The following is a 21,791-nucleotide window of genomic DNA, read 5'->3' on the forward strand; positions in this document are numbered from 1 at the left end:
CCACTACACTCTCTGAGTGGTTGGCGTTAGGAAGGGCATCCAGCTGTAGAAACTCTGCCAAATCAGACTGGAGCCTGGTGTTGCCATCCGGTTTCACCAGTCCTCAGTCAAATCGTCCAACCCATGCTAGCATGGAAAGCGGACGTTAAACGATGATGATGATGATGATGATTTACAAACATAAGATAATCAGTTTGATTTATGTCTTTTTACTCTGTTTTCAGAAAGGAATCAATTTCTCTATAATTTCCCCCAGAAAAATTCCATCTTTATTACGGCTGTTTGAAGAGGTTTGTGCATATTTAATTCTTCATAATTTTTGTCCCTTTCTGCCACTTAAAATCAATACCTTTTGAATAGACAACATTGAGTTTGAATTATCAGTAAAAAAAAAAAAAAAAAGATTAAAAAATCTACTCATTTGACAATAAGTCAGTGTTTCAAATTGATTTCTTTAATTGTTGATTGCTTATTATTCGATAGAATCATCATCATCATTTTGAATCCAGGTTTTGTTCCCATTAACAGGGGTGGCTGGATTCTACCTCAGTGCCATAGCAGCCACCCTCACACCATCTCACCCGGTTTTGGAGATCCTCCCTTCTCAAGCCAACCCTTCCAATCTCTTTCTCTACCTGTCCCCTCCACGTTTTCCTCGGTCTACCTCGCTTTCTCAGTCCATTTACCCCAAACTCAAGCACCCTCTTCAGAACATGCTCCTCATTCCTCCTCAACACATGCCCATACCACCGCACTCCATTCGCCCTTGCCAGCCGTTCCACTGATTCCTCCAACCCCAGCATCCCCATCAATTCCTCAGTCCTCCTCTTATCAAGCAGCTTCACACCACACATTTCTCTCACCATTGCCCTCTCGGTCCTTCTCAAAATAGCCATCTCTCTCTCCCCCAAACACCATGTCTCACTCCCATACAGCACACAACTCCTCTAGATCTTTCCTTTCGTCTTCAACTCCTGGAATATTAAGTCTGCTTTGAAACCATATGATATTGGGTTCAATTCCTCCTTGCAGCAGCACTTAGGGCAAGTGTCCTCTAACATAGCCCTACACTGACCAATGTCTTGTGAGTGTATTTTGTAGAGGAAAACTCTGCAGAAGTCTATTGATATATATATATATATATATATATATATATATATATATATGATGGGCTTCTTCAGTTTGTCTACCAAATCCAGTTACTAGGCTTTAGTTAGCCTGGGACTATAGTGGAAGACATCTGCTGAAGGTGGACCTGAACCTGAAACCATGTGGTTGGGGAGAAAACTTCTTAACCACACACCCAAGCCTGCACACATTAAAAAGAATGACAAATGAATGCAATAAGTGATGAGATATTGTGTGTTGGGAAGGATCCAGCTAACCCATGCAAGCATAGAAAAAGCAGATGTAAAACGATTATGGTTATAACGAAATTAATTAACCCTATAATTAAATCCAGTTGATTAAAATAAATCTGTTTCATGAATTATTTCCTTGATATTTTCTCTTAATATTTTCTAATTTTGGAGTTGTTTTCTTTTACTATTTTTCAGAGCAACATGGGTAGCAATGATCCCCTATTAAACATGAAGGACTGTACAATTGATCATCGGCACCAAGTTTTACTTAAAGGTTACTCTTTACCAGGTAACTACTGTTACATATTTTTTGTCAAGTGTGAGTAAGTTGGTTTATAAGTGGTTAAAATTAATCACAATATGACAATATTAAGTGGAAATTTACTACAGAGTGTGTGGACAGTTGGAGAAATCTTCAGATCCTGTCGAGCAAGTGTTTTGGCCTGTTAGTTCCTGACATTCTAAAGGACCTGGGCCCACCTAGATCACGACTCCTAGGCTGTCCTGTTGTTTTTGAAATATCACCTTTAGTATAGATTGATGATGATAATAATAACACTATGGAATAACAGCAGAAAAAAGATGGTATAGGCACATGCCAGAAAAGGTCATAGAAAATGAGAAAGCAACCATACTATGGGATATGCCAATACACACAGATAGAGAAATTAAGACCAATAAGCCAGATATAGTTGTCAGATAATCAAGGCAAAAAAATGCTTTCTAATTGATATATCAATACCAACAGATGACAATGTTTCTGTAAAAGAAATGGAGAAACTTGTGAGATTCAAAGACCTGGAAATAGAGGTAACTCAAATGTGGAGTCTAAATTCCTCTCATAGTAGACGTATTAGGTATGACAAGAAAAAAATATTCAGTCAAATACATAACAAAAACACCAGGACTAACAAGTACATCAACATCCAAAAAAATAGCACTACTAGGCACTGCACACATCCTACGTAAAGCACTTTCAGTACAGTAAACATGAGAGCTTACAACAAACCACAGCACATACCCAAGGCACACAGAGCTGCGCTTGGTAGTGCAGTGGAAGCATGTAAAAAAAAAATAAGACTTCTGAATAATAATAATAGTAAATGCTGTTGAATTTCTTTATGTAATGTATGTATAAATGTACTATTGATATATACAATTCGTTTTAAAATCATTCTTTTCAAGAACGGTCAAACAGTCCAAGCTTAGAAGAAGAGCGGCAGATTATCGACATGCTACGAATGAAACTTTGTGAGTTGCTTATAACTTTTATACTCATATCAAGTTAATACAGTTTCTATATTTAAGAGATGAGGAATTATGTACATTATTTACATTTGACAGATATTTGTCCTCATCTTTGTTGTTAACACAACATTTCGCCTGGTATAACCTCCAGCCTTCATCAGGTGTCTTGGAGAAATTTTTGAACCTGGGTTCTCATTCCTAAGGTATTTTTCAATGTTGTTGTCGTCGTCGCCATTATTATTATTCAGGTCACTGCCTGGAATCGAACTCGGAATCTTGGGGTTAGCCTGCGCTCTTAGCTGCTACACCACGGGCATATGGTGTAGTGGTTAAGAGCACGGGCTTCTAACCCTAAGATTCCAAGTTTGATTCCAGGCAGTGACCTGAATTATAATAATAATAATAATAATAATATCGAAAAATACCCTAGGAATAAGAACCCAGGTTCAGAATTTCCTCAAGACACCTGATGAAGGCTGGAGGGTATATCAACCGAAATGTCGTGTTAACAACATACATGGGGACAGATATCTGTCAAATGTAAATAATGTTCATATCAAGTTATTTGTGAATTATTGTTGATTATTGTTTTATTTGTTCTGGATTTGGGTCTTGGTTCTGTTGATGGTTGGTATTGCTTGCCCTGATGCTCCATTCTATCTTTCATCTCTTACTAGTTTTAGCCATTAGACTGTGACTATGCCAGGGCAGCATTTAACCTCTTAACATACACATTTCCATGCAGAAAATGTATTTTTCTATTATTACCTCCACCTTAGCAAACACAGAGGTATTGTTTTCAGTTATGTTTGTTTGTTTGTCGGTGGACAAGATATCTCAAGAACTGCTGGATGGATTCAGATGAAACTTTCAGAGGTGTTTGGCCTCGTGACTAGCACAAACTGATTAGATTTTGTGATCAATTGGGTACCGGACAAGGACTCTGGATTACTTTTCCTGTTTGTTTACTTAATTTTTGAAAGCGGTTGGGTTCATTTTCAGTATTCTCGTTTGTGGGAACTGTTGAATTTATTTCAGATATTCTCATTTTAAAAATCATCTCTGGCTAATCATTGAGAGGATGTTGGTGTTGCCTTGGTGGAGGTTTGCATTCTCTGTGTACTCTTGTTTATTTTGAATTTGTGTATAAGGAAGAATAAGTACACAAATTATTTTGGATCAGTTATGAATTATTATCAAGTTACCGTCAGAAATGATAGTTACTGATAGCTAATGATAGAAAACGGAAATAACATCATTCTGAGTTCAAATTCCGCTGAGGTCGACTTTGCCTTTCGTCCTTTCAGGGACGACAAATTAAGTATCAGTTGCATACTGAGGTTGATCTGATTGACTGGCTCCCTCCCCAAAATTTCAGGCCTTGTGTTGGGTGCATGTAAAAAGCACCCACTACACTCTCGGAGTGATTGCCATTAGGAAGGGCATCCAGCTGTAGAAACATTGCCAGATCGGATTGGAGCCTGGTGCAGCCTTCTGGCTTGCTAGGCCTCAGACAAACTGTCCAACCCATGTCAGCATTGAAGGCGGACGTTAAACGATTCTGAGTTCAAATTCTGCCAAGGTTGACTTTGCTTTTCATCCTTTTGGGGTTAATAAATTACGTACCAGTTGAACACTGGGGTTGATGTAATCAACTCCTCCCTTCCCCCAAAATTGCTGTCCTTGTGGCAAAATTTGAAATCATCATCATCATCATCATCATTATTATTATTATTTGTTTTTTTTTTCTTTTAGCTGTAGCCTTGCCAGGAAGTCAACAGCCTCCACAGCCTCTTCCAGCTGGTGCACCCATTGTCTCTGGACAACCAGTGATGCCCAACCAACCAAACCACATGCCAGTGCAACAAGCACCCCCACAACAGCAGCAGCCATCTATGACCCAGCAGCCTAACCGAGTCAAACACGGCATGAGCCAAAAAGGCGTTCCTGGCATTAGTCCCCGCGGAGCAGCTGGAACAACTGGTCCGCAAATGCCCATGACCCCACCACAAGTCATGCAGCAGCCCAACATGTCTCCGCAGAACATGCCCCAAGTAGCAGCTCAGCAACCCCCACCGCCCCCGGGTCATCCTATGATGTCACAGGTTATATCACAGCAACAAATGCCGAATGCAGTCCCCACACGTGTCATGCCTGTGAGTAGAATGTTTTTCATTTTCGTTCTTTTCAATTTTTTTTTTTTTTAAATATGAGGTTCAGATGTGGCTGTGTGGTTAAGAAGTTTGCTTACCGACCACATGTTCAGTCCTACTGCATGGTATCTTGGGCTAGTGTCTTTTATTATAGCCACTGACCAACCAGAGCCTTGTGACTGGATATGATAAATGGAAACTAAAAGAAACCCATCTAATCTCTGTGTGTGTGTATTCTTTTACTTGTTTCAGTCATTTGACTGGCCATGCTGGAGCACTGCCTTTAGTCGAACAAGTAGAAGACACTTGTCCAAGGTGACATGCAGTTGGACTGAACCTGGAACCATGTGGTTGGTAAGCAAGCTACTGACCACACAGCCATGTCTGTGCCTATATATCATCATCCTCATCATTTAATGTCCGCTTTCCATGCTAGCATGGGTTGGACAATTTGACCGAGGACTGGCGAACCAGATGGCTGCACCAGGCTCCAATCTGATTTGGCAGAGTTTCTAAAGCTGGATGCCCTTCCTAACGCCAACCACTCCAAGAGTGTAGTGGGTGCTTTTACGTACCATCGGCACGAAGGCCAATCAGGCAGTACTGGCAACGGCCTCGCTCAAAATGGTGTATTTTACGTGCCACCTGCACAGTCCAGCGGCACTGGCAACAATCTTGCTCAGATGACTTTTCACGTGCCACCGGCATAAGTGCCAGGAAGGCGATACTGGTAACGATCACGCTCGAACGGTGTTCTTAGCGCTCCACTGGTACAGGTGCCATCACGGGAGGCATTAATTACCCAAAAGGGCAGCCATATTGAGTGATAAATGTTTTTGTTGTGATGAATGTTACATTAAAATTATAATCTGTTTACTACCATTATTTTAGTATTTATAATTAGTTTTATGCATCATAAAAATTGCCTCAATTTATCTACAAAAATCTGATCATTTTTTTATATTTTTTTTCAGAATGAAGATCCTAGTATTATTGGTGAGTAACAATATTTATCTAAGAACAATCATTTCAGATTTTCCTTTCTTTCTTTCTTTTTTTCTTTTACTAGTTTCAGTCATTTGACTGCGGCCATGCTGGAGCACCGCCTTTAGTCGAGCAAATCGACCCCAGGACTTATTCTTTGTAAGCCTAGTACTTATGCCATCATCTCTTTTGCCGAACCGCTAAGTTACGGAGACGTAAAGCCATCACCATCGGTTGTCAAGTGATGTTGGGTGGGGCACACACGCACGCACACACACACGCACGCACGCACGCACACGCGCGCGCGCGCACAACCGGCTTCTTTCAGTTTCCGTCTACCAAATCCACTCACAGGGCTTTGGTCAGCCCGAGGCGTATAGTTGAAGACACTTACCCAAGATGCTACGTGGTGGGAATGAACCCAGAACCATGTGGTTGGTTAGCAAGCTACTTACCACACAGCCACTACTGCGCCTGTTTGTTTAGAATTATAAAATTATAGGTTATTGTTTTATTGCCACATATAAATTTTACACAAACAATTTTATTTTGAAATTAAACACAATACTTCAAGAAAGCATCAGGCGGGCCACAAGATAAAAGCCTGTCGGGTGCATGCGGCCCATGGGCCTCTGGTTGGCTAGTCCTTGTTTAGACAGTGGGTAAGCTTACTGTTCATTCTAAAGGAACACACTTTTGTTTTGCAACCATGTTTTTATTTTGTTTTATTCTTTTAAATATTTTCCACACTATTATTATTATTATTATTATTATTATTATTATTATTATGCTTCAATTTACAGCTCAGAGGCAGGCCATGGCCAATTCTCAAAATAGTATGCTGGCCAATCGCCCACAGACTCAAATAATGACCGCAGCAGGTCTTGTTAACCAGCCCGGGGCCATAATGCCTGGTCAGCAGGTTATAGCATCAGCGAATACAGTTTTGCCTCCTCAGATGTCCATGGCCCAGAATCCACAGCTGCACCCCCATACGCACGTTGCTTTGGTGAATTCACAGCAGCAAATGCAGCAACAGATGCACCCGAACTTCACCCCGGTTACTGCCTCGCAGTTGCCTCAGCAGCAACCGTCGCGCATGCATTACACCCCAGCTCAGATAAACTCTCTGAAACACCAGCAACAGCAGCATCCGCAGCAGCAGCAGCAACAGCAGCAGCAGCAGCAGCAACAACAGCAACAGCAGCAGCAGCAACAGCAACAGCAGAATAACCCGCAGCAACAACCTACACCGCCACAACCACAAGTATCTCAGCCACCCTCATCTCAACCACAGCAAGGGCCAGCAAATGTTGCGCCGTCATTGTTGGATGCAGCGAGTATGGGAAGCAAAGTGATCCGTGATAAGAAAATATGGTCAGGTAAGTTTAGGATCGTTTCCAATAATAACGATAATAACCCTTTCTACTATTGGCACAAGGCCTGAAATAATCTTTTACTCTTTTACCTGTTTTAGTCATTTGACTGCGGCCATGCTGGAGCACCGCCTTTAGTCGAGCAAATCGACCCCAGGACTTATTCTTTGGAAGCCTAGTACTTATTCTATCGGTCTCTTTTGCCGAACCGCTAAGTTACGGGGGCTTAAACACACCAGCATCGGTTGTCAAGCGATGTTGGGGGGGACAAACACGAATACATACACACATACATATTTTTATATATATATATAAATATATATATATATATATACATACATACATACATACATACGACAGGCTTCTTTCAGTTTCTGTCTACGAAATCCACTCACAAGGCTTTGATCGGCCCGAGGCTATAGTAGAAGACACTTGCCCAAGGTGCCACACAGTGGGACTGAACCCGGAACCATTTGGTTAGTAAGCAAGCTACTTACCACACAGCCACTAATAATCCTTTCTAATATAGCCACAAGGTCTGAAATTTTGAGGGAGGGCCTAAGTTGATTACATCGACCCTCCCTCCCCAATATTTCACTGGTACTTAATTTATCAACCCCAAAAGGATGAAAGGCAAAGTCAACCCCAGTGGTATTTGAACTCAGAATGTGAAGTCAGATGAAATACTGCTAAGCATTTTGTTCAGCATGTTAACGATCTGGCCGGCTCTCCCTCTTAATTATAATCCTTTCTACTAAAGGCACATGACCTGAAATTTGGAGTGGGGGGGGGACTAGTCAATTACATTACGCCCTTCTCTCCATATTGAACAGAGGTCATCGAAAACTTTTGTCCACTGTTCTTGATTCTGGGTTGTTTTTTTTTTTCTCCTGAGAGGAGGCCTTCCTCTCCTTGGTCCTTGTGGTGACATTTGGTTGAGATGACCCTGAAGTTGTTTCTCTTTGATCACTATCGCAAACAGCAGTAGCTTTCTTCAACCGAATACATCTCATTGATTGGTTGAAATTACCTAAATTCGACAACTTCAACATGAAATAACTTCTAAAATACCAAATTTTATCAAAAATGTTCAAAGTAAACTGTGTTCTGTGCGAGACATTCCACCAGAATACGAAGTTTCAAACTGTTTATTTTTAAAAAAATTAATTAAAAAATCTGAGCCAAACTGAACAGATCCAGTATTTGAGTTAATTCTTATTCTGAAAAGAAATTTAATCTTGTATTTTTTTATAGGAATTTTAGAATGGCCTGACATGCCAAAGCAAGGAAGCAATGCAACCAAAGTGACACGTTCTCTTCAATGCAACATGACAGTGAGTGCTGGAGAACAAGACATGTATGTATTATCTCTATTCTTTTTCTTCTTTTACCTACATTAAATAACAATGTTTCACTCTAGTCTGACACTTCAAACTTTTTATATCACAGTGGTTCTCAACTAAGGTTCACATGATCTGGTGGGAAGGGTCCATCTAAGATTTTGTCATTAAAATTTATGTACTGTAAATTGGTTATACTTATACAAGACACAAGATCATCATCATCGTCGTCGTTTAACATCAGCTTTCAATGCTGGCATGGGTTGGACGGTTTAACTGAGGACTGGCAAGAGAGAAGGCTGCACCAGGTTCCAATCTGATCTGGCAGAGTTTCTACAGCTGGATGCCCTTCCTAACACCAACCACTCCGAGAGTGTAGTGGGTGCTTTTACATGCCACTGGCATGAGGGCCAGTCAGGCGCTTCTGGCACAAGGCCATTAATTTCGGAGGAGCCAGGTATGTCGATTACATCAACCCGAATGCTCAAATGGTAAATAAAGGAGATGAAAAATGAAGTCGACCATGGCAGAATTTGAACTCGGGACGTAAAGATGGATGAAATGCTGCTAAGCATTTTGCCGGGCGTGCTAATGATTCTGCCAGCTCGCTGCCCTCTCATTCTATATAATTTCATGTAAGAAACTGTAGTTAAGATATGTTCCAATAATGAAAAATTAGTTGTTATAGTAAATCCAAAAGGATTTACTATAAAAACTAATCAAAACACATAAACTATATTTCATTAAAATCATGATTCTAAAATTATTTTTAAATATCCAAAATTTAATTGAATGACTTTTCTGTTTTTTGCTTAATTTGTATTTTATACCTTGTGAAAATTTTTCATGGAAATTTTACCGTTTTTTTTTTTTTGTTTAACTTTTTCTCTTTTCAGTAATGCTAGTAACTGGCCAAACAAACTAATCATGCAGCTAATTCCAATAGACTTCTTGAACCATTTCTCAGAATACTTTGTGAATGCAAAGACAGTCAACTTCCACTTCACTAACACCGATATTGAAGCTATGCGGAGCCTTTGTCGTATCCTAGGAAATTCTCTTGTAAGTATATATATAAATATATATATATATCATCATCTTCATCATTTAACGTCCATTGTCCGTGCTGGCATGGGTTGGACGGTTTGACCAGGGCTGGCCAGCTGGAAGGCTGCACCAGACTCCCGTCTGATTTGGCATGGTTTTCTATGGCTGGATGCCCTTCCTAATGCCAACCACTGCGAGAGGGTAATGGGTGCTTTTATGTGGTTGCAAAGTGAGCTTCTTAAACCCACAGCCAGTTTCTTTCAGGCCCTGTCTATGAAATCCATTCACAAAGCTTAATTTACGACTGCGCCTGGCTTTTTTTCCCCTTTTCTCACTCCTTTTTCCTCTCCTTGTCTCTTCAGGCTGGCTGTGTCCACATTCCCGGTGTGCACCAGTGCGAACTGAGGGTGGTGATGTTAATATACAGCAAGAAGAAAAAGTCATTTGTCGGGCTCTTGCCTAGCGACCAAGCAGCTTTCATCACAGGAATTCGCCGAGTCATTGCTGAACACAAAAAGGTAAGTATTTAGTATGTTTTGTTTTTTTGTCTCTGCAAAATAATGTTGGTGTTATTATTGTGTGAGCATTTGGCTTTCAGTTGCTAGTCTATATGTATAAATATATGTGTGTGCCTTATTTACTTTTAATAATAATAGATCATAATAATAATAATAATAATAATAGTAATATTGTTGTTGTTGTTGTTACTAGTAGTTGTAGTGGCAGCTGAAGTACTTGATTAATTAATATTAAAGCAAATTATTTTCTGTTTTATTAGTTTTAAAGTTTTACTTTAAGCATGTTTGTGTTAAATGTCTTTAAATTTCTTAAAATTTTTTTTTGTATAAAAAGTGCATGTGAATTTTTAAGAAAAAATATTTATTCCTTTATTATTATTATTATTATTATTATTATTATTATAGGGTTAATCTTATACTTATTTTAGTTGTCCTTATTTAGCCAACCTATTAAGTTTAAGCATAAGACTTTAAAACTTATAAAATGAAAGTGGGTATTTATCAGAGGTTGACTGGAATGGCAGTTCTCTTTAATTCCTGGGCTGTACGCATAATATAGTAATAAATATATAAAATAATTACATGAATAAATAAATAAAAGTTCTTTTGGTTCATGACAATTCTATTCAATCCTAATCATTCAGCTTAAAGCATAGCTATTAAGACATTTCTTATCTCTTTAGCATTCAGGTTATTCGGTCAACTATAATGCTTCTTTATTCATATTTTTCCGAATTAACCATGTATTATCGATGATGTGATTGTTTATTTTTAGAATGACATTGTAGGATAAGTGCAAGAGGCCAGACCGGGTTAGTTTGGGTATTAAACAAGTAGAATATTTTAGGCTGGATTACTCTGTCACATTTCATGCTTATTTGTTCACAAATTTTTGAGTTTATCATATATTATTTCATAGCTTCAAATTTTCAACGAGGTGGCTTTATATCTTCAGAATGACATTTTAGAGTAGATGTGAAAGGACAGATTTGGCTGTTTTGAACATAAAATAAGTCAAATATCTTGGGCCAGATCTGGCTGGTTTAAATCCTAAAACGATTAAAACGCACTGCTAAGAGACCATACTAGTATAGCCACAACTTAAGTCTTGTATAATCTTGCATAAGTAGATTTTTTAATAAACACTATTGTACAACTCTTACACCAAAGGTTTTTGTATTTAATATTTGTGTGGTCATGAGTTTTTTGTAATCTAAGTTTTTGCTTCTAGTACAAAATAAATAGTATTAGTTTTCTTTAACCCTTTAGCTTTCACATTATTTTATCAAATATAATGCTTATTTATTCACATGGTTTTGAATTAATCAAGCATCATCTCGCAGCTTCAAGATTTCGATGATGTGATTGTATATTTTTAAAATGACATTGTAGGGTAGGTGTAAGAGTCCAGATCTAGCTGGTTTGAACATTAAACAGATAGAATATTTGGGCCTGATATGGCCATCTTAAATGCCAATAGGTTAATTCTGAACAAATTTTAATTAGCTTTTGCTGTTATTGGTTTGCTTTACCACGAATTGGCCTTGATTGAGCTGATTGCCTTTCTCTCGTGCAGTTTTTTCGGTTTGTGTCTAGGAGCGTGACAGTAAAGGTTATGTTGTATCGAACTTATTTGCTGTATTTGTAGTAGATTTGGATGTTAAATTAGTAATTGCATCAAACACAGGTAAAGCTGACCTAATTAACATAGCTGTTTCAATACTGATGATGGTAGAGTAGTAATAACAGAATTAATTCCATATATCACAACTTGTAAAGTCTGAATACAAGATTACATTTTAATTACTTATTTTCAACAGTTTTTTTTTTTTATTTATTTATTTTTTCCTGAAAATTCAAGTTAATGATTTTTAAGCATCATTGCATCTCTAATGTGACTCATTTGTAGCTTGGAACTTTTCTCTTTTTTTAATGAGGCTAATTAACCCTTTGAAATGTTTTAACATCTATCCGAGTCTTGAATGCTCACTAAACCTCATTATATGCACATGCATATATATATATTTACTAATTGTTCTTAATCTTTAAGCTCTTCTCTATGTATAACTCAGCATTTTATTAATTCTGTCAATTTTTTTCTGTCAAAGAAAACAAATTACTCACTTTTTTCTTGTCATGATTTCAGTTTTTTTTTGCGGTTAGGTTTCGGTTTCGGAATCTTCATGTTTCCATTATTAACCTTTTGCCTGTCCAAAGCATTTTCATAAGTTTGTCCTAAATGTCCTTGCTTGTTTTCAATCTTTTTATTTTAGTTTGCCCTTAATTTAAATGTTCTGAATAATATGAAACTGTCCTTTTATAAGTCTCAAGTTACTCTGGTGGTTGAAAAAAAAAAAAATGTTGAGAATGTGTATCACAAATGATGCACGGACACCAGGGGGATATGTCACATGTATCACATGTGGTACACAAGACAAGCAAAGGGTCAATGCACAAGCCTCCAGTCCAGTATATTTTGACATAAATACAGGTGTCTGAAATTGTGACATTGCTTCGTTTATGTATTTCATCATCATCATCGTTTAATGTCCGCTTTCCATGCTGTCATGGGTTGGACGATTTGACTGAGGAATGGCGAGCCAGATGGCTGCACGAGGCTCCACTCTGATCTGGCAGAGTTTCTACAGCTGAATGCCCTTCCTAACGCCAACCACTCTGAGAGTGTAGTGGGTGCTTTTATGTGCCACCGGCACGAGGGCCAGTCAGGTGGCAATGGCCATGCTCAAATGGTGTTTTTTACATGCCACTTGCATAGGAGCCAGTCCAGCGGCACTGGCAACAACCTCGCTCAAATGTTGTTTTTCACGTGCCACCAGCATGTGCTGGTAAGGCGACACTGCAACGATCACGCTCGAATGGTGCTTTTTATGTGCCACTGGCACGGGAGCCAGTCAGCGGCCCTGGCAACGATCACGCTCGGATGGTGCTCTTAGCGCTCCACTAGCACGGATGCCAGTCATGCATGTCTTTTGCAAAACTCCTGATGTGAAACCATGTGTTGAAACAGATATTGTTATATTTCAGGATGGTCATTTTTGTTTTTTTCTTGCTAAGTAAACACCCACATTATATATTTGTTCTTCACTCTATTATAATAAATGAGTGAAGAACAAATATATAATCTGTGTGTGTGTGTGTTTATTTGTTAAGAAAAAAAATGACCATCCCAAAATATAGTTTCATTGTTTATAATCTGTATAGCTCTTGTTAAATATAGTCATATAGTGAGAAATAGACTTCAATTTTTTATACACATCAGGAAGTTATTGTTCAATTTTGAGGTTTCAAAAATCTTATTGTGTATGTAATTTGTCAATTTCATTAATTTAGTCTTCTTAATGTGCAGCTCTTCTTAACTTTTCTTGAACTGATCTTTAAAAGCTAATTAGAAGAATCTTTTGAGAAAAAATTCTGGCCATGATTCTGCCATCTTTGTAGAATAATTGCCTTGCTATATTAAGCAGATTGAGCAGTTATATAAAAAATTGTTTTTTTTATGGATTAGAAGCACAAAACATCATCTTTTTTCAGTTTATTTATTTATGAATTGGAACAAGGATTAATAAACTTTGGTACAGAAACCTGAAAGAAAAGTAGAAAACCATTGATTTAAACTTTTAGATGCTATGTGGATTTAAAAAAAATAATGTTTGTCTGAAATTTCCTTATAAATATAATTAAGTTTTAGAAGTAAAATAACAAAATATCGAAGAAAGAGAACTTACAATGTGAAAAGGAAAAAAATTTAAATAACATATATTTGAGGCACAAAAACCCTTCATCAGAGATGTTAGTCTATTATAGCATCAATCATGTTGGTCAACATGGCCAATACTTTATAGACCAACACCTCTGGTAATGGATCTCGGGCCTGGAATTTTGTAAATGTTATTAAACTTTTTCTTTTCACATTGTAAGAAACCCTCTATGTCTGCTATTTTCTTATTTTTACTTGTTTATTACAATGTTTCAGCCAAGCTACAATACTCTCCTTTCATCTAAGTTTTATCTCAAATAATTTCTTGTCAGTTCAGTTATTTAAACTATCGAAACTGAGAGTCTTTTAGGTGTCATCCTCTTCTTTTGACTCCAGATTCCTAGCAATTTGGAATTTGCATGAAGCATAACTTTATGTTAAGTTTTGTGCACAAGACTTTATTACTGTTCTTCATGTTTGGTTTTTCTGCTCAAATACTGGATTAAGATTTAATTTTAATACCACCCTAGTTACTGGTAATTAGAAAGAATTGTAATTAGGAGTAAATATATGCTGTTTTTACTAAGTGATATGATATTGTGTTTTGGGTATTTTTCTTAACCTGGTCAATGTCTTTTTGCAGTTTATTTTCTAATACTATGGACATTTCTGAGATATTTTCTTGTTAGGTAACAACAATAAGGATAGCTTATATAGCTATATATTTTATGTAAGATTCTGCTTAGGGCTAGAATGCTATGCACTGTTTGTGGTAGGATTTGAATGTTTGGTCATGGACAATTATTCCAATGTTACAAACATATAACCTGATACTTTTTAGTCAAATAAACCCATTATTAGTCACTTAATTTATAACTGTTCCACCTAGTACATTAGCCTAAGCCCAGAACAATATAGTCATTATATTAGTGACTGTTGGCCCCCAACTCACTCCCTAGAGACCAGCTGACCAATTTCATCTCCCTTGTTAATAATTTCTGCTCTACACTAGAATTCATTTCTTACATCTTGGGGGTCATTTATCAACTTCTTAGATCTGTGTCCATCGACCCCCACCCCCCACCTTCCCTCACCTCTCCACTTTCATAAACTAACCAGCTCCCATGCTTACATTGAATTTTCTTCTTCCCATCTCCCATCTCTTTCTCTCAATTTCTTCATCTTCCACCAGTTTAGTAGAGACCCTGCTTTCAAAACTGTGTCCCACCAAATGTTTCTCTTCTGCAATAAGTATACCCCCCTCCTCAAACCATTATGGCGGCCCTGATTCTTTTCCGTTTCTCACTTGCATTCCCTCAACCTCTCATCTTCTTTACCTCTCGGCTGCTTCACACACCATCTCCTCCGACTTTTTTTTCCTCCTTCTACCTGTCGTCGCCATTGCTGTCATCTTACCTCAGACTTCACAAATCCCTTCAAAACGTCAGAAAAAACATATACGACCTTCTGCTCCAGCATTCTCCTGTATCTAAATTACACCCAGACTGGAAACTCTGTTCCTGCGTTTAAAACGACACTGGTCCTTTTGTCCCCAACACACAGCCCTATATGGCCCTCAGTTGCACTTCTGCTAGTCTGATTCTTACTACATTGCATGCCATCATTGTAATGGCTTGTTTTATAAGTGTGACTGATAACTATCTCAGTGTTTGCTTATGAGAGCCTCCTTGGAATGTCTACTGTAATGTCTTTGGCATCTTGAAATACACGGTACAATACTTTTGCTCTTCCTGATCACTCCCCAGCTATCATTCCATCTTTGGAAATTTGCTCATGCCATGGTCCAAATGGAATGTGCTAACTTAGCAAACACTGGTTCATTTTCCATCTGGGAACCTCTGCTCCTAGTGTTATGGACTCTTCCCACCAATTTCTCTCCCTCAATCTCAACTCTTTCCTTTGTCTTCATTTAATGCTATGTGCCTGTGTTTGTCTTGTATGTGTATCTGTTTTGTCCCTTTGTAGCTGGCTGTGTTGTTGTTACTGTTACTGGGTAACTCATCCTACATAGCTTGCCATAGCATTGGCTACGTAGCCCCTCATCCTGCTACATCTTACACCAATTACCCCTCTCCCTAATTTATTCCTATCATACTCTTTCCTCCTGCTTGGGCATCCTCTCACCATCCTTCTCCTTCTGCCCTACTCCCTTGCTCCCCATACTTTACCTCCCCCACATCTGTCATTCCCCACAGTCACTTCCTTATCCACTCCCTGTCACTAAAATTCTACCTATTCCCTCACATTTTCCACTTCTGCTGGCCATTATTTAAAGATTCCCTATCGAAAAACCTTAGTCTGAAACTAGATTTTTCCAAACTCCCTCAGCTTCTAAAGTTATTGATGTCTACAACCTCTCTTAGATTCATCATCTTAATAAACCCACTTGCCAATAATTTATGCCTAATATACATTTTAGGCTGGCTATATTCCTCTGAACAGTCACATTTATTGTATTTAAGTCTGCATTCAAACCTGAACATAGTGTATGTAAACAAATAAGAATAAATTTTAAACCATTCCATTAGCTAAACTTATTTTTATCGATATTTTTTAATTAAAATTTCAATGATTAGCTCATTTATATCTAAGAACAAAAAAAAAAATCTAATTATACTTAATATAATATTTACATAATCAAAACTAGAGAGAAGCTTAGTTAGCTTCTGTTTTCTCCTTTTTATTTAAATCTTTCTTTTAAACCTATATATTTTTTTGTGTATATATATATATATATATATATATATATACAAATTATATATATATGTATTTGTGTTTATTTATATATATATATGTATTTGTGTTTATATATATATATATGTATATATAGATTACATGTATCACTGATTTCAGTAATGTTATGCTTGTTGCATGAATATTTTAATGCTTTTTTTTTTATTCTACTGTTTGGGAACTGTTAGATGTGTGATAGTTGGTGCCTGCCTGACGTTCTGCGTTTGTTCTGTTTCCCAGCAAAAAGGTATACAGTTTGGCCAGATGGTAATGTCAGTGCCGCAGGTCATGCCCGCAGCTAATCAGGTATACACATCTCCCTCTGCAAAATTCTTGTTCTGACACAACTGCGACCACTCGTCTTATTTTTTGCTCACCCTTTCGCCTTTTCTGCCTTTGCCACCTCTTTTTCTTCCTGCCCTTTCTTGTTATGGGCCATTCTAGCCATTTGTTCATATATTTTTTTTTATCTACCCTTCACAATGGTATGGTCACCCTTTATTCTAGATCCTTCCTTTCTGAACCCAAAAATTAAAAAAAAATAATAATAATAAAAAGATTTAATGAAAAATAAAAAAAAATATCTGTGCAATTAAGCAGTTATTACTATTATGTATAGAAGTAATAATTTAATAATTTATTGTAAGAAAATTACTATTGCTATGTGTGGTAATGATAATTTATATCATTAAGGAAATTATAATTACTGTGTATAGTAATAATAATTTTTGTACTTTAAGGAATTCGTTACTATTGTTATAGCAATTTCTTCGTAACTAATGCATGCTGTTTTATCCACATTTAATATCTTTATAATGCTTTAGATAATAACAACAATAATAATAATAATAAATCAAGCACATATAATGTTCTGTTTGGGTTATTGCAAGATATTTCAAACTCCTCTTAGCACTTCTGACGATTCATATTTGCTATTTTTACAACCTAATGGTGAACAACATCCCTTCCCAGTTGCTTTTAACACCTAATTTTCTGGTTTTGTATTATAATATATGACTGGGGACACTGTGTTGAGGAAATGTAACCCCCTCACCTGAATGAGAAGTAAAAACCTCATTGACTTGTTCATTATAGCAATGTATATGTTTGTGTCACACTTTCAGGTTTGCTTTGAAGCTTAATTTGTCTTAATATCTGAGGAGCTTTCATGAAGGATTACAAGAAAGACTGGTCCCCCCCAGTAAGCATAAAGGGAAAATTATTGTCTGATTTTTTTTTGTTAGCGTATTCCCCCAATATCCATGGCAGTGTGTGTGTGTGTGTGTGTGTGTATATATATATATCATCATCATCATCATCATCGTTTAACGTCCGCTTTCCATGCTAGCATGGGTTGGACGATTTGACTGAGGACTGGTGAAACCGGATGGCAACACCAGGCTCCAATCTAATTTGGCAGAGTTTCTACAGCTGGATGCCCTTCCTAACGCCAACCACTCAGAGAGTGTAGTGGGTGCTTTTACGTGTCACCCGCACGAAAACGGCCACGCTCGAAATGGTGTCTTATGATGGCTGCCCCCTTGTTATCGAGTATGGCCATTGCACGAAGCTCAACTTAACAGTGCTGTGATCGAATGTGACTTTTTAGCCCAGCCAAAGATCTACAATGTCTTGCACAGAGTTGGCATCCAAGACCTTTACTGGCAATAAGCTGGCTGTTGTTGTAATTGGGCTCCATGTACCTTTGCGTGTCGTTTAAGTCCTCCTGCTGAATCACACTCCCTTCCACATGCCCGACAGACATGACTAGTATGGAGTGTAGCATCATCACCAGCGACCTGGTAGTCAATCCTCGGTCTTGCTTTATGACTACGAAGATGACTCATGAGTCCAGCTACACACACTTTTTTATATGTAGCTTAACACGGCTGCCATTAGTCTCAGAGGGCGACCTTGTGTCTCAGAGGGCGACCTTGCCCGGACTTGTGTCTCAGAGGGCAACCTTGTCCGGACTTGTGTCTCAGAGGGCGACCTTGTCCGGACTTGTGTCTCAGAGGGCGACCTTGCTTGTGTCTCAGAGGGCGACCTTGCCCGGACTTGTGTCTCAGAGGGGAACTTTCTAGGGGCAATCCCATGGTCATTCATGTCTGAAGGGGGTCTTTACCCTTACTACTATCTAAGACTTTGTTTATTTTACCTGTTACTGTTTTGCTCTGTTAGTATCTTACTGTTTTCTGTTGAAAGAAATCAGTAATTATGGCAGCTTGAAAGTGTGTGGGGAGGTGTATACAAAACATATACATTACTGTGCTTTAAATTACCTTTGCAGTGTCAGGTGGTTGATGGTGTTCTGTTCCTTGTTCTGAACTTGTTTCTATCTCTATAAACCTTTTCTACCTTTGCTGGCAATGGCATATCCAATTGCGTACACCTTGGCTTTTTATACCTTCCTGCAAGGCTTTCTTTCATTATATATATATATATATATACATATACATACATATATGTATATATATATATATATATATATATATATATATATATATATATATATATATATATATATTTGCATAAAATATATTTTTGTGTATATGTATGTTTGTATGGATATAGGTGTTTGTGTGTATTTGTATGTATGTATGTGTGTGTATTTGTGTGTGCGTATATATTATATGTACATATAGAATATGTATGCATGTGTAAACGTGTGTGTGTATATGTATATATGACAGCATGGAAAATAGACGTTAAATTATGATGATAATATATGTGTATATGAGTATGTATGTAATATAAATATGTATGAATATGTATGTAGTATATATATATATATATATATATATATATATATATATATATATACATATATATATATACGTATATATATATTTGTGTATGTGTTATATGTATGTATATATGGATGCACATATCCATTTATATATACATGTGTTTGTAAATGTCAAGCTGGTTAAAAATAGATGCAATTTTTAACCTTCAAGTTTCCAGCAATCTATTTCAGCTCAGAATCAATTTTATTTATTGAAATTATAACCATTGTAATGTACATATTTCATTTTTATTTTTGCCTACAAGAAACAGTTTTACATATTCCAGTAGCTTAGAATTCTGGTGTCCTGGAAGCACTGAATTCTCTGAAGGAATTTTGAACTGATGTTATGTTTAACTTTTTTTTTAAATTTTTAAATTTTTTTTACCAAATTTCTCTTGAAGCTTATTACTTCTCTTTCAGTTGATTTCTGAAAATAATGAAATATTTAGTAGAATAAATTTGTCGATATTAAACTGGTTTTTAGAATATAAATTAACATGGAATTTTGATAGGTTTTAATTTACATCACTTGAAAATAGCAATTTTGTATTATAGAACCAGGTTGGTTTTGTGTGGGTTTGTATTAAAAGGGTTGGCAACTTCTTGCAAAAGAAGTTATTGCGATGCTTGGAAAATTGTTAATTGGTCTATGAGAAGTCTTTGAGTGTTGGCTGGATAACATAGTCTAGTCTGTTTCTTAGATATAAAGTTGGGTGTTGTCAAGGAGAAAAATTATCCCTTTTAGGTTGGCCAGAGCTGTAGGTAAATGGTTCTGTTCTTGGTGTATTTTGTTGATTTCTTGGCAGTACATCTCAGCATTGCCAGGATTCAAGAAATACAGGGTAGGGTGTCCACAAGGTCTAGGTACATGGAGTAAATAAAATCATAACATAAACAATTAAATATAAGAAATAATAATTTCTTAAAGTATGTGTTAATCCCCATGTACCCAGACTTTGTGGACACCCTGTAGAAGTGAATGATTCCACTTGCTGGCCACTAAATAGTGACTATGATAGTCTTTTGATGTAGCTTTAGTTTGGGGAAATATTTTATGCCTCACTTTGGACCATACACTGTGCAGATTGCTCTCAGTTGTATAGAATCCTTTTTCTGTGACATTCAATGAAGAAATAGTCTGTTTTTGATGTTGTCCCAAGTAGCAGCTGCAGGGGTCTACGTAACAGTATTTCAAGCTCTTCCATTGACAACGATTAAAATTGTCTTGGAAAGCATAAAATACTAAATCTATCCTAAAGTTACCAATATTTTGCTCTTACTGCTTTCTTTGACTAGTGATCTTACTGATTATTTGATTATCAAATATACATACATTAGGTGCAGGAGTGGCTGTGTGGTAAGTAGCTTGCTTACCAATCACATGGTTCTGGGTTCAGTCCCACTGCGTGGCACTTTTGGCAGGTGTCTTCTACTATAGCCTCGGGCTGACCAAAGCCTTGTGAGTGGATTTGGTAGACGGAAACTGAAAGAAGCCCGTCGTATATATATATATATATATATATATATATGTGTGTGTATGTTTGTGTGTCTGTGTTTGTCCCACCTAACATCACTTGACAACCGATGCTGGTGTGTTAATCTCCCCATAATTTAGCGGTTCGGCAAAAGGGTCCGATAGAATAAGTACTAGGCTTACAAAGAATAAGTCCTGGGGTTGATTTGCTCGACTAAAGGCGGTGCTCCAGCATGGCCGCAGTCAAATGATTGAAACCAGTAAAAGAGTATAAAAGAGTACACACACACATGCAGGTGCACACTTGCATGCATGCACACAAAGAAGCCTACAAGGGTGGCGAGCTGGCAGAAACGTTAGCACGCCGGGCGAAATACTTAGCGTTCTGAGTTCAAATTCCGCCGAGGTCGACTTTGCCTTTCATCCTTTCGGGGTCGATAAATTAAGTACCAGTTACATACTGGAGGTCAATGTAATTGACTTAATTTCCTTGTCTGTCCTTGTTTGTCCCCTCTATGTTTAGCCCTTTGTGGGCAATATAGAAATAAGAAACCTACATGTGCACTTACACACACACACACATATCCCTATCCATTCATATAATATGCTTTACTTTATTTTTCCTTCTCTTGCTTCTAGTAAATCATAAGTTACTGCCTTACCTTGCAAATTGACAGCTTACCTCTGTGTTTCGTCTTTTTTTCTAGCACAGTTTATTATTTACCTTTCCACACAAAAAAGTTCTTCATAATCCTAATTTTCCTGTTAAAATATAAATGTTTCTTTTTATGTTTTTAAATTCGTCACGCAGCAAAATGAATATTTCTTGCTATATATTTACTTTATCTACATGTCAAATAACACAGTGTTGTGCGTGCGTGGGTGCACGTGCATATTAGCTTGCTGATATAAATTTTGCTTGGTGCTTGCACACACATACACATGGATGGATAGATATATATACATACACACAGACACTCATGTATATGTGTGTCTGTATGTATATATGTATATGTATTCATGCATA

The 21,791-nt window shown here is 37.3% G+C and overlaps 1 protein-coding gene across 12 annotated transcripts in view; it reads left to right on the forward strand.

The window, feature by feature from the left end:
* The window catches only part of LOC106884453 (mediator of RNA polymerase II transcription subunit 25), an 87,768-nt gene that overhangs the window by 10,306 nt on the left and 55,671 nt on the right, over window positions 1–21,791 (forward strand). For 6 of the 12 annotated variants that reach the window (XM_089354732.1, XM_089354733.1, XM_089354736.1 and 3 more), the window contains exons 6-15: window positions 225–290; window positions 1,557–1,650; window positions 2,547–2,612; window positions 4,365–4,765; window positions 5,737–5,758; window positions 6,550–7,128; window positions 8,377–8,479; window positions 9,359–9,524; window positions 9,872–10,027; window positions 16,740–16,805. In XM_089354732.1, coding sequence (XP_089210858.1) covers window positions 225–290; window positions 1,557–1,650; window positions 2,547–2,612; window positions 4,365–4,765; window positions 5,737–5,758; window positions 6,550–7,128; window positions 8,377–8,479; window positions 9,359–9,524; window positions 9,872–10,027; window positions 16,740–16,805 — 1,719 coding nt within the window. The remainder of the gene's footprint in view (window positions 1–224; window positions 291–1,556; window positions 1,651–2,546; window positions 2,613–4,364; window positions 4,766–5,736; window positions 5,759–6,549; window positions 7,129–8,376; window positions 8,480–9,358; window positions 9,525–9,871; window positions 10,028–16,739; window positions 16,806–21,791) is intronic. The other 6 variants (XM_089354734.1, XM_089354737.1, XM_089354741.1 and 3 more) reach the window with 1 other exon arrangement.

This window comes from Octopus bimaculoides, chromosome 7, assembly GCF_046866305.1.
Source record: "Octopus bimaculoides isolate indiv1 chromosome 7, ASM4686630v1, whole genome shotgun sequence".
NCBI lineage: Eukaryota > Metazoa > Mollusca > Cephalopoda > Octopoda > Octopodidae > Octopus > Octopus bimaculoides.